Raw genomic sequence first — 12,860 nt, 5'->3', positions numbered from 1 at the left:
AGAGAGAGAGAGAGAGAAAGAGAGCGAGAGAGAGAGAGAGAGAGAGAGAGCGTGAGTATGTCTATTAAGTTGAATCACTCACTCACATGAATGTTGTCCTTTACCAAGGTTATAATCGTTAACGAAAATGAACGGAATAACATAAACTAGGTGTAAAAAAAATATTTTCGTAAAGGGATATAATAATAAAAACGAGGCTTTACAAAAAAAATGATAACTAACTGAAACTGTAATTTCTGTGTGCAAAACTAACTAAAATAAAATTATTGTCCTGGCAGCATTCAACACCTAACATAGCGTCTGTTTTTTTGGATGAATGGGTGTGTTGTTCAGTTATCAAAATGTCCACATTTGTCCTTAGTTTTCCTCTTTGTCAATGTCTTTCACAGAGCAAATAACGTTATATCTTTCAGAGTAGACATTTCCGACCATAGACCTGTTTTATACAGTCTGTGCCACAGGTTTATATATTTTACGACTGAAAACCCAGAAATTCCGATATACACTACATATACACTACATATACACTACATATACACTATAGGAAGCCTTTCCCCGGCGACCCGATAGCTGCTGGTTCGGACATAGTACAAACACAGCAAAAAGCAGTACATCCCTTCCACTATGTGTCACGATGGCCAGATATGTCAACTTTGATGTTCATTAATTGTTTTTACACAGCATTTAGTGTATATGTTTTTCAGTTTTGACCAATTTAGACATTTTAGAGATATATTATAAGTATTTTTTCTTTCCAAATGGACACAAAGCATTTTGGAATCAAGCCTTTCAGCTCAACATTCGGTTCTTTCACTAAAAAAAACTAAAAAATCGATTGCTTGGATCGACTTTGGGTACAGAGCTGTCATTTCTAGTACCTTGAGATAAAGTACAACATCTCCCAACTGTATCTTCTCCCACTGAAGAGTGATGACTCCCCCTCCACCTCCACCTCCACCCACACCCACACCCACACCCGTTGCCTAGACGGGTTTATTGATATTGATGTGGATGGAAGGCTTCGGTCTCCATTGAAGGGAGTATGAAGGCGGAGGTATTTTTAGGCGCTGACGAGCGGGGCAGGGACCTGGCAGAGAGAACCGGATCGATGCAGACAGCATCGATGAGGATGTCGAGCCTATATGTTGAGAATACAACACGTAAGAAATATCGGCTCTTAGTGCAAAGAAGACTGATAAGTGAGTCCAGGCTATTGATTTCAGCAGCTTAATCCACTTCACTCAGCCTTTCATCAAAAGGGACATGAAAGAAGGTAGTGGGCTAAAAGAGGATTTTTAAGCTTTGAACAATGATGAAAGTGTAGAAACATCAAGACTTTTGTGAAAGTGATATTCAACAATTTAGGCAAATTGTCGACATGAGCACCCTCATATTGACTTTGCTAATATCTAGTAGAAGTGGGACTTATTTCAAAAACACACACACACACACACACACACACACACATATATATATATATATATATATATATATATATATATATATATATAATACATACATACAAATAAAGTGTTTTATTATTATTATTATTATTATTATTTGAAGGGCTGTCAAAATTAAATGCACCAGTAACATTGTGGACAGTATTGCCAATTTGGCGACTTTATCTCACTAGATTAGGTGACTTTTCTGACTCTTTTAGCGACTTATAAATATATTCAAATATATTTCAATTGTCTTTCATTCCCATGCATCAACATTATTCCCTCTTGAAACAATCTTGAAGTGATATTCAACAACTTAAGCAATTTTCCACATAAGCACCATCACACGACTTGTGTAATTTGTAGCTGAAGTTGGACTCATTTCAAAAACACTTGACTTTAAGTATTTTAGAGGCTCCTGCACGGTTTTTGATCCAAAAGGACTGTGAGGAATGAAAGCAGCATTTTATCTCAGTTCTTACTACGAGATGTTAGAGATGTACTGTAGGTTATAATTTGTGTTAATAACGGGGAGGCCTCTCCTGCCATCGCCACTTAAATCTAATATTCTTTAACATCCCAGGCCTTGCTGACTCATACAGGTCTGGATCCAAGTTTGGATAGTTAATCTAATTTTAGGCAGGCAGTGTTATACCTGACAGAGATTCTCTAATGATGTGATAAAAGATGGTGATTCCAAAAAACGTGAGAAGACGGAGGACGTGTACATGCACGCTGCTGCCCTGGTTTTGCGTCATATCCTGTTTTTGTTGATATTTGGGATAGGATCATCACATGGAACACAATGTCACAAACTGGTTGAGAGACGTTAACACAAAGGAGGAACAACTAAACAAAAGTAAATAACTAAGTGTAAGAATGAGCTAAATAGGCAGTGAGAGCAGTGCATGTAGGGCTGACATTAATTAAAAATGAATAATGACAATCTATCATTTTTTTTAAATCGTTAATTGAGAAAATATGCCAAAGATGATCTGGTTCGAGATTCTCACATGTGAGCATTTGCTGTTTTTTTTCTGTTTTGTGGCATTATATATTGATAGTGGTCATTCCAACCAAGTAATTTGAAGATGTGGACATTTTGTTAACTAAACAACACACCCATTCATCCAAAAAAACAGACGCTATGTACGGTGTTGAATGCTGCCAAGTCAAAACGGGAAAGCATACAGAGCGGATGCCAGCTGGAAGCGAGACAGAAAATGAGCTAATGGGCGAGCTTTTATAACCTTCAGGGCCCGCAGGACGACCAGGTGAACCACAGCGGAGGAAAACCCTCCCAAAGCTTATGAATCATACCAGGAGCAACAAGAACAGCTCAGCAGACAGAGAGGGACACAAGAGTTCTTCATACTGTATATCTCTGATTAAACTTCTCAAAGTTTCTGATTAGTGTCTGCTGCCTTTACTGGCTCGGTCATCTAAATAAGTCTGTCACCTCTGGAATGTCTTAATTAGAGCTGCACAATTAATTAATCGCGATGTTATTGAAATCGCAGTATGCAAATCGTAGGGGGGCGCAGTATTTGTTAAAGGCAATGTGTTAAACCACTCTGAATTAAGCACTGTGGTGCTGCAGACACATCTCGGCCTACAAATCGTACCCTACAGACTAAAGAAACAATCTTAGTTTGGTACAAAGCCTCGCAAAAATCCCACTATATTTATTTTAATTTCAATATTTTCCAGTGAAAATGAGAATAATGACACAACAATTATAATTTCCTCCAATGTTGTGAGTCATTTTGCAATCGCAACATCAGTCAAATTAATCTCAATTAGAAATGTTCCTCTTATCGTGCAGCCCCAGTCTTAATGATCAAAAACTGTTGAGAATGAACCCATTTTTGTGTATTTATGGTAGTTTAACCCTGTATTCTGCCAGCAATGGAACATAAGCATGACTAACAATGCTCAAACAATCTTTTCTACACACAACATTAGACTTAGTCATTAGACTTCCACTTTGAATGCTAAATGCTGATGACTATAACTACCAATACGAGGCTCAAACCCAGGCAGAAGAATCCAAAATACAGAAAGTCAAAGTTAATGCAATTAAACCAGAAATACACAATATTAAGACAATATTAAATAAATTAACTTAGGCGTTTTACATTTATTTAGAGCAAAGTTTTTAGGGTAAGTCAAGCAATAACTTCATTTCTTTTCCTTTACTGTATATCATTAGTCATACAATTAGTTTTCTGACTTTTACTACTCTTTGTGCGACTGAATTCCAGTACAAGCTTATGTCATCATAAACTAAAGTATTCCTGATTTTTGTTAATTCCCCAGCTCACATATTCATGTTTACCAAACCAATGATAAGGACTCATCTGGGTTTGATGCTTACGTGTACAAACAGAAACAGGAAAGGTGGATAAACCTAGAAATAAACATACTCATTCTTTAATTTTCCAACCTCTTGATTTTTGGTTGCTGCTACTTCACTTCCTATCCAACTTTACCTTCTTAGTTTGAGAATCCAACCATTGACCTTAGACTCAAAATCCAAACCGCTTTAGTGTCTGAGCCACCATTGACGTCGAATTCGTTATCTCTCCACCGCTAACACACACCACTTTAATCCTGGGGTCATTTTTCTCCAGACTGAGTAGAATGATCCATCTGTCTACACCATCTCTAATAAAAGAGCCAGTCATTGTGACATTGTGAGAAATGCACACTTAAAAGTACGTGGCCTGGCCAGTTTCAGGGACAAAACTTCTGTCTTTCTCTCTCTGTCCGACTTCTATCTGTTATCCCATGAAATACATGTAAAGGATGTCAAAGATAATGCAAAGTTGTGCTAAAACACAACAAATTTCTACTTATCTTAGTCTGAAATCAAACTGAAACTGTATTAAACTCCGGCGACCCATTTACTTTTGTCTTTGACAACACTGACTCTTTACTTTGCATTGCATTACACACCAGCGTGTGTGCACCAGCAGCCAACGCTGGCCAGCAAAAAATAAACCAGGAAGAGAGAAACAGCATCCAATGTAGCATCAAAACTCTATGAGAACGAGGGACCCGAGGGACAAGGACAAAGGGACATTACTATAATAACTTAATAGTATTGATTTGAAGTAATTGTACCTCTGCATTAAAAGACAGCCAACAACGTGATCCTTCAGTTCCTACTGCTACAATAACTGTAGCATTTGTTGTAAAGAGAATTAATGAAGCAATTTCAAAGAACTATTTAGTAATTCAAGTGTGAAGAAATTCCTAATTCCTAATTATTAGGGGTGTCAAAATTGGCCAAAATGACGTGTGAATGACGCCGTGCTTATATTGACGTCTTCATTCTTGATGATCATGCTGGTTGTACTCTGGCCCTCATGACCCCTGACATAGGACTAGGTATACATTAAGTACATTTGCACCATGTTATGGTATTAGGCCTAGGCCCAATTTGTTAGGAATACCAGTTGTACTATAAAATAGGATGAGAAATAGTATTGTTGCTGCTGTTTGGACAGACCTGCCGCCACTGCTAAAAAAATCCTAAAGGAAACACTGGATACACTAATGCTAATCACCACATCACAGAAAGCTCGCAGCCTTAGCGCCTTCGGACTGTTCTAAAGACAATGCTCAAAACCAGAGGTGAACACCTCGGCTTGACTCGACTACTTATGCTTCTGTGTTAAATCAACGGCGTGGCTACATACGTAGGTACGTGGAGATACCGACACTACGCCGGACCCTACGCTGCAGCCTGACATGCACCTCTCATAAACTGTAACTACACGTCACGGCGTCGTCTATGTTCACGATTACATTTACATGTACCTATGTTTATGTGTATTATTATGCGTATGTGCTTTTGATCCTACTGTCAAAGCACTTTTCTAGACTAATTGTAAAGGTGCTATACAAATAAAGTTTTATTATTATTATAATTACATGTGCTTTCACAGGCTGCACTGAATAACCTCATTTACTTCAAACGTCAGACTCACAGTCAACATGTAAAATAAGGAGAGCTTAACTCAGTCATAAAATCCTCAGGTTCTGGCTGGTCGACGGCCCGTTTTCTTTTTTTAACACTACATTATTAAAATAGTTTACTATATAATAATAGTAATAATAATAGTACTTTACTCTCTATTATGACAGGATAATGACTAACAGAGTGACTTACCCTTTTAATCACCCTCAAATATTTTGGAATCATCTCCGGCCTTCATGACTTGCACTGGTTGTGCCCTGTGTGTGCCAAAGCCTGGCGTGGATAATGAATCTAATTTTAGCACGCTGTGTTTGTGTCCGAGAGTGTGTGACAGAGACATAGTGGACAGCGTTGTCTTTTTCCCCTCAGCAAGCGTGTTGGAGGCTGCATCAGTTTGACATACTGTTATCTCCTCCTCCCTCGCTCTGTCAGTGTCCCTCGTTCATTTCTCTTCCCGTTTCTCCTTCCCTCGCTCGCCCTCTCCTATCATGGATGGTTGAGACAAAGCAATTGTGCATTCTGGACTTATATTTTGTGTCTTCTTGAATCTGTGTTTCCTGCCATGGTCTGAAACCTGTAGCTACTTAAGCACCTGTAATAATGACATTATCTTTAATTCACCTCTCTGTTTTCTCTCTCTCTCTCTCTTTCTTTCTTTCTCTCTCGCTCACTCTCTCTCTGTCTCTCCAGCAGTGGATGCGGTGCCGGTACAGAAAGATGGAGATCAGGTAAAATGCTATTATCTTTTGTATTTTTAATGCCTCCATCGTTCCTGCGATCTATTTTCTCATTTTGCAGAAAGCCACTGTGACAGAATACCAAAGACACCACTGCCGGTGTCCTCAGCTCTCCTCTTACATCTGTCCAGTCACCAGACAGAAATGGCAGTGTGCGAGATTGTCATTTCTTGTCTCCTCAAATCCTTTAGAGGTGGAAAAAAAAGAAGCGTTGTTACTCACCCAGAAGTGCTTCCTGCTGTGAGACGACCAGGCCTTGGCCCAAAAGAAAGGACGCCCAGATCTAAACATTGAAAAGGGATCAACAATTCATGTGTGGAGAGTGTATTTTTTCAGACAGTATTTGTGAAGGCCCGTGTGTCTGCGTATATACTACGTACGTATATACTGAATGAAGACAAATTGGATCTTAAATTTGTCCAACAATGACAATTATGTCTATATCTTAGCTCTCCTGTCTCATAGCTGGCAGGTCCTGGGTTTGAAAAGAATTAGGGACTCTAAATTAGCCGAGGTGTTAATAGTTGTGTGTCTGCCTGTGTCAGCCCTGTCATAGCTGTCCAGGGTGTAGCCTGTGTCTCACCCAATGAGAGCAGGGAAAGGCTAAGGAACGATGACCAGGTATAGATGGTGCATGGAAGGGTGTGTAATTACTTTTGGCCCTGGAGAGTTGGGGCTAAAAAGGGCAACAGTTCCTTCACTGTTACCTGACGTAAATGTGAATACCATCAACTTAAAGATGAAAGTCAGCACTTCACCCTCTTTGTTTTATGTTAAATTCAATGTGCTCCTGTACAGAGAAGACACAACAAATGTCACTGTCTTATTAATTTATGACTACACTTTATCTATAAACTGCTTTTTTCAGAGATTTTGAACCAAGAAGAATATTAATCTGGCGAGAAAATGAAAGAAATGCAGACATATCAACCTTCGGAAGCTTATTTTACTCAAACCTATGTATACTCCTGCATGTCTGCACTCTGGCTGTGAAGGGGTGTGTGTGTGTGTGTGTGTGTGTGTGTGTGTGTGTGTTGATAGTTTCTTACCAAGGCCACAGAGCCGCTCTCCCCGGGGCTCCGAATATTACTGAGCCATATATCACTTCTCAGCTGTAGACCCTGGGGAGAGAGAGAGAGAGAGAGAGAAATACAAAAACACAGACATCAATCTTATTGTTTTTCCACCATTGGTTGCTGCTTTCTTTTCTTTAGTGTGTTTAGTGTTTTCCTCCTATACAAGGGTTGAAAGGCTGACATACACCAGCAGTTTTTCTGTCTGTATACATATTTTTAATATCTATTTATTAACATTACAGCTAGCTGTAGCTTACAAGTGAAAGAGCAAGATGTCAATAACTTGCAGCTCTTTCCATGTCCCCTGCCTAGCGAGAATAAACACATTAGAAGGGATTTCTTTAAAATATTGCACATATTTTAAGCTCAGTGTTGACACTTAATGGCCATGGCATCAGTAGCAGATTCATTTTTGATTAAGTGTTGCTCCTGTTGAGCACTGATCCCATGGCAGCCCTCGAGTTGTTTTCTTCCACAAACATGACTCTTCTGTGTAATTCAGATCTGCAGAGACGGAGGCTAGCAGGTGGAGAGGGATTTAAAAAGTAAAACACAGGAGCTCAGGGAGACAATTCAGACTCAGAAACAGGGGACTAGGAAGATATGAAGGACGATTTAAAACTCTGATATGCCGATTTATATATATTTTTTTTAACAATCCAGAAACATGTTACAAAAATAGTTGTGACTTCTCACTAAAATAATATGATAATAATTTATTGTATTGTCACAACAGAACAGAGGAACATCAAAATATTTTAAAGATAAATTTCTGATATTTCTGATAAATAAAATGTGTAAAAATACAAACTTCAGTGTTGCCAACAGGGACGTTGTAGAGCGTCCTCTGGTGGACAAAATATACAACGCCAACGCTCATAACATGGTGGAAAGTCCGTTTTAAATATATTTAATTTCATTTATAATGACAAATAAAGGATTTTGATGTATCGGTCGGGCTCTAACCTTGATATAACCTCCTCTTCTGCTATCTATTAGCAAGGGCACCGTCACTGCAACCGGGAATTAGCGTCGCCCAGGACCAGTTGTGTTTGTGTGTGTGTGTGTGTGTGTGTGTGTGTGTGTGTGTGTGTGTGTGTGTGTGTGGGTTCCCCCCCCGAATCACAAAATAGCCAGAAAAGACAGACCATCATCCAGAGCCAACACAGTGCTGTGGAGATCTGGGTGCAAGACTTCTAAAAACCCAAACTTGTAAACATCATGAGAGAAAGTCAGCAACATTGAAGTCAGTAGGATGCATCCTCTGGGGACCATGAATGTCTGTAATGAATTTCATGGCAATCCAATCCTTATTCCTTCCGAGGGAACACAGTGAAAACTGACTGTGAAAGAAATGCGTGAAAAGTTGTGTTAATTCAGCTCTGTTTAGTCCCTGTGTTGAGACGGCAGTTAGAGAGCTTAGGGACCGTCTACAAACTACAACACAGAAAAGAGATGAAACAAAAATATATGTAGGCTATCAATTTAATGATTAAATAAGGAAGTGTCTTCAAACTTACATCAATTATAATTGGTCTCCTGCTAGTTGTACTACAGCACTTACTTTAGAAAAAAGAAAAGGCATGAGCTTATTTTTGAAAATATGTTTGTATTTCTTTTCTGTGTTATAGTTTGTAGATGGTCCCGAAGCACTGCTTTTACTATCAACACAGGAACTAAACAGAGCTGAATTAGCACAACTTTCATGCATTTCTGTCACATCTACAGCATTCAGATTCAATGTGTTCCCTCAGAAGGAATCACTGCACATGGGTAAACACTTGTAATACATTCCGAATCTATTCAGAGGCTAAAAACACATTTAAAACTTGCCCTGTTTAAGCCTGTTGGGTGCTGACCCTAACAGGAGGATAAAACGGTGTAGGCAGCACCGGTTGATTTCTTCACTCTACCGACAGACCTCCACATTTACAAAGCTACGTGTTGGAATCAACTGGAATACTCCTTTAATGATACCAAACCCTACACTCAACAGGTAAACACCCTTAAAAGCACAAACTACAGGAACGCAGGCATCAAAGGTATGAGCTCATCATGCTGGACTCACATTTGCACGATAAACAATGTCAACCTAAGCGAGGAAACCTCCCTGCAGCATTAGGCTCAGTGGAAGGCCCATTAGCTGAAACACCAGCCTGTTTGTGGTTCCACTAAAAGTCAGATCAATACTGAGTGCCCCTATCAGATCTCCTCTGAGGATATAAGCCTTCCAGATTCACACAAGTCTGACTAAAAGGATGAAGAACACAGACAGATCTGACTGAGATTGAGCAGCAGCTAAACTACAGACTTGATTTATCACCATTAGTGTTTTTCCTCAGACAAAGACTTGAGACTTCAAATGAGCTTCCAAAAGACGATGAAGCCACAAAGACATTTTCTTGAAAGCTGCTAGATATCTCACCACTATAAAATATCTTTAATGGTTTCCTATTTAATGGCAAATCTCTAATGTTTTAAAAGTGTGATAGTTTCTGAAAATGCACTTCCACATCATGTGGCAGCAAAACTTTAAACCATTTTAGGGATTAGCAGCTTTTTAAGCAAAATGATCCCACAGCTCTAAGAATTAAAAGAATTGCATATCTTGCATGTAGTACACAATCCTACGGCTGGTTTGTATTAGGCACTGTTTTGTTCCTTACATGACTTATTGTCCCATCTTTTCCTTAAGAGATTTTTCATCTTAATCAACAGCTGTTAGTACTGTAAGATTATGTTTTTGTCACAAACCACATTCAGAATGTTTTAATGCCATACAGGCAGCCTAGTAGCTATGACTGTGTAATATATCTGTTGTAAATTATACTACAAGAAAGAAGAAAAAACCCACAACTGAAAGTAGTTTTTTACAATTTACATCTGGTCCAATGCATGCTGGGATACATTTAGGCACCGTGGAGCAGGATAAATAACTATAGTAAAGGGACAGATGGATAGGTAGTTATATTGTGTAAACTGTCTGCTTCAGAATGATGCTTTAAGGCAGCATAAAGACACAATTTAACCAGCTGCTCACGGAGTTAAATGTTGAGCTGTAAATGTCAGTTTACTGAGAGACTGTCAATGTTATTGTGGATGAATGGACCTATTAATGCTGCGGCGTCTCTCTGCCATTCAGGTTAATACATTATTGGCGGAGCTACAGGGACGAGCTCATCTGTTGTATACTTTATGGAGCCTATCTAACAACAAAATAGGATCATAAGCACACTACATAGATGGTGACGGTTACGCAGATTTTTTTGTCCTCGGTTGACCAGCAGAGCTTTACATTCACACACACACACTGAGGGGTGGTTCTGAATCCATATCCTGCAACCTCTGACGCAAGCTGTGTTATTAACACTAACACACACACACACACACACACACACACACACACACACACACCAAGGACAGAGATAGCACTGTATTACAAACTCCTCACACGTTTGACCATTATAAATCATGACTGAAACCTCAGTTATTAATTCATTATGTAAGCTACATTCTGAGCCAGGACACTGTTTTGTGTGTTTGTGAATACTTTAAAATACGTACCCTTTTCTTGTCTATCACACACATTGCTAATAATAATGTATCTGCATTAAGGGTTGTTGATCAATACCAAAGAAACTGATCAACTGGGCCAACTGAGGAGATTTCAACACTTGTGTCTTAGATTTATGTTGACATAAGAACATATTTGGCATGACCATAGTGATTATGACGTTTGTCGCTCAGTCCACCACTTCAGACAGAAATGAAAGGATTGACATTGACATTTTGACATTCGGGGTCCCCAGAGGATGAATCCTACTGAGGCTGACATTTTGGTTCTTTAGTGAAATGTCTTGACAACTATTGGATAAATTGCAGTCATGTCCCCCTCAGGGTGACTAGTAGAAAAACTTTAATCACTGATCATGTTTGGTGCTTATTAGCAAAAAGTGAAGAGGGTAAACATTAAACATGGTCTGTGTCTGGAATCATTCATTCATTCATTCACTCACTCACTATGTCAGAGAGTTCTATGTAGAGTACTACACAGTAAACTCATCTGCAAAATGGAAAAACAAACTGGTCATTTTCTCTGTGCCAAAACATTGTTGTCCCAAAAATTAAACATCCATACCGTCGCTATGGCGGCAAATAAAAGCTGAGTTTGCCTTAAATATAATACATACAGGGATAGTTTGCCTGTAATAGTTTCACATTAGGACTATTGAAACAAATTCCAAAGGTCGAATATGATTGGAAGAGTATAAAAATATCAACTATCAATACTATTCAAACACTGAAATGAGTATTAAAATGTAATTTTTTTATTTACTATTTACTATTTATTCTAACATTAGCTAATTTCCCTCTTCTCACCTCGGCCTACCCGCATGTGAAAACGAAATGCTTTGTCATGTCATTACTGATTAACAATAAGTTAACGAGAGTGAGAAACACAAGGCATTGTGAGGTTTGTAGATCACAGAGCTAACATTAACGTTGCGTAACGTTAGTACAGTGGAAATGACAAGGGTGGGGAATAGTTTTAACATGACTTTAACATCAGTATCCACCGACACAAAATGATTATGTCATTATTAGTTAGCTAGCTCGGTCGTGTTTCGTGACTATGTCGTGAGTTTTAGGAGCTTAAAAAAAGCAATGAGCTATGACGTAGGACCCTTCAAAGCCAGACTAATGTTACAAGTCCCTCTAGTGGACAGTCATTTGTAATTTTGTAACAGTTTTTTCTATTTTTTCTGCAATAAATGATTTGAGTCGGTCTTCCACCTCTGTAAATCACCAACAACAGTAATGCATGAATACAACCTGACGCAAGAAGACACAGCTCGGTTCAGCGCTTACTTGCAGCTCAGCTACAGCAGCAGATAACCTTTGACCTTACCTGCCGCTCACACGGTCCGCTCACAGTGAAGTCCTGCACCCTGTGTTTAACAATATCTGGGTAGCACCTTCTAATTACTCACTCTTTATAGTGTAACCTAGTGGTTAAGAAATAATTAACCAATGCTTTGTAGCTCTGTAATAGCTTATCTCCATAAAGCTACCAATTTCTTTAATTTTCTTAGTTTATAGTATTGTTAAAACACTTAAAAGTACAACACTTCCATGCAAAGAGGAGGTATTTATAATTTAATATTTAGTTTGACTTTCCACAAGACAAGGGTCATACATGACTCAATGTACCTTTAACTAAAAAAAATCATTAACAGAAGAGAATGTACTGCCGTTTGAGTTTATTTTGTTTACTGTACGAGTCATAATCAAACAAATACAGTAATCAGATTTGGTTCACTTGGATCTCAGTGATTTATTTCCGTTTATTATTTATTTATTTACTGCTGAGCCTGTTCATTAGCTTTTGAGATGAAATAAAACATTAAATTAGTTCATTTGAGCATGTCAGCTGTGTGAGTTTTTATACAGTGAGTGTTAATAATTGACAATGTTGATGTTTGTTCAGGTTTAAAAAATGTTTTTTGTTAGTATAGGTTTGCTCGGGGGAAGTTAGTGACTTATTCCCCAGATCTGTCCGTGCTCTTGTTATGTGGATCAGACACAAAAACACAATGAGGTGACTTGCTCATGGCTT

The 12,860-nt window shown here is 38.6% G+C and overlaps 1 protein-coding gene across 7 annotated transcripts in view; it reads left to right on the top strand.

Moving 5' to 3' along the window:
* The window catches only part of LOC117956433, a 47,305-nt gene that overhangs the window by 17,993 nt on the left and 16,452 nt on the right, over positions 1-12,860 (top strand). For 5 of the 7 annotated variants that reach the window (XM_034891498.1, XM_034891500.1, XM_034891496.1 and 2 more), the window contains exon 2: positions 6,121-6,158. In XM_034891498.1, the coding sequence (XP_034747389.1) occupies positions 6,121-6,158 (38 nt within the window). The remainder of the gene's footprint in view (positions 1-6,120; positions 6,159-12,860) is intronic. The other 2 variants (XM_034891499.1, XM_034891497.1) reach the window with 1 other exon arrangement.

This window comes from Etheostoma cragini, chromosome 14 (genome assembly GCF_013103735.1).
Source record: "Etheostoma cragini isolate CJK2018 chromosome 14, CSU_Ecrag_1.0, whole genome shotgun sequence".
NCBI classification, from domain to species: Eukaryota; Metazoa; Chordata; class Actinopteri; order Perciformes; family Percidae; genus Etheostoma; species Etheostoma cragini.
The sequence above is the reverse complement of the archived record's forward strand: the minus strand, read 5'-3'. Positions and strand labels throughout refer to the sequence as shown.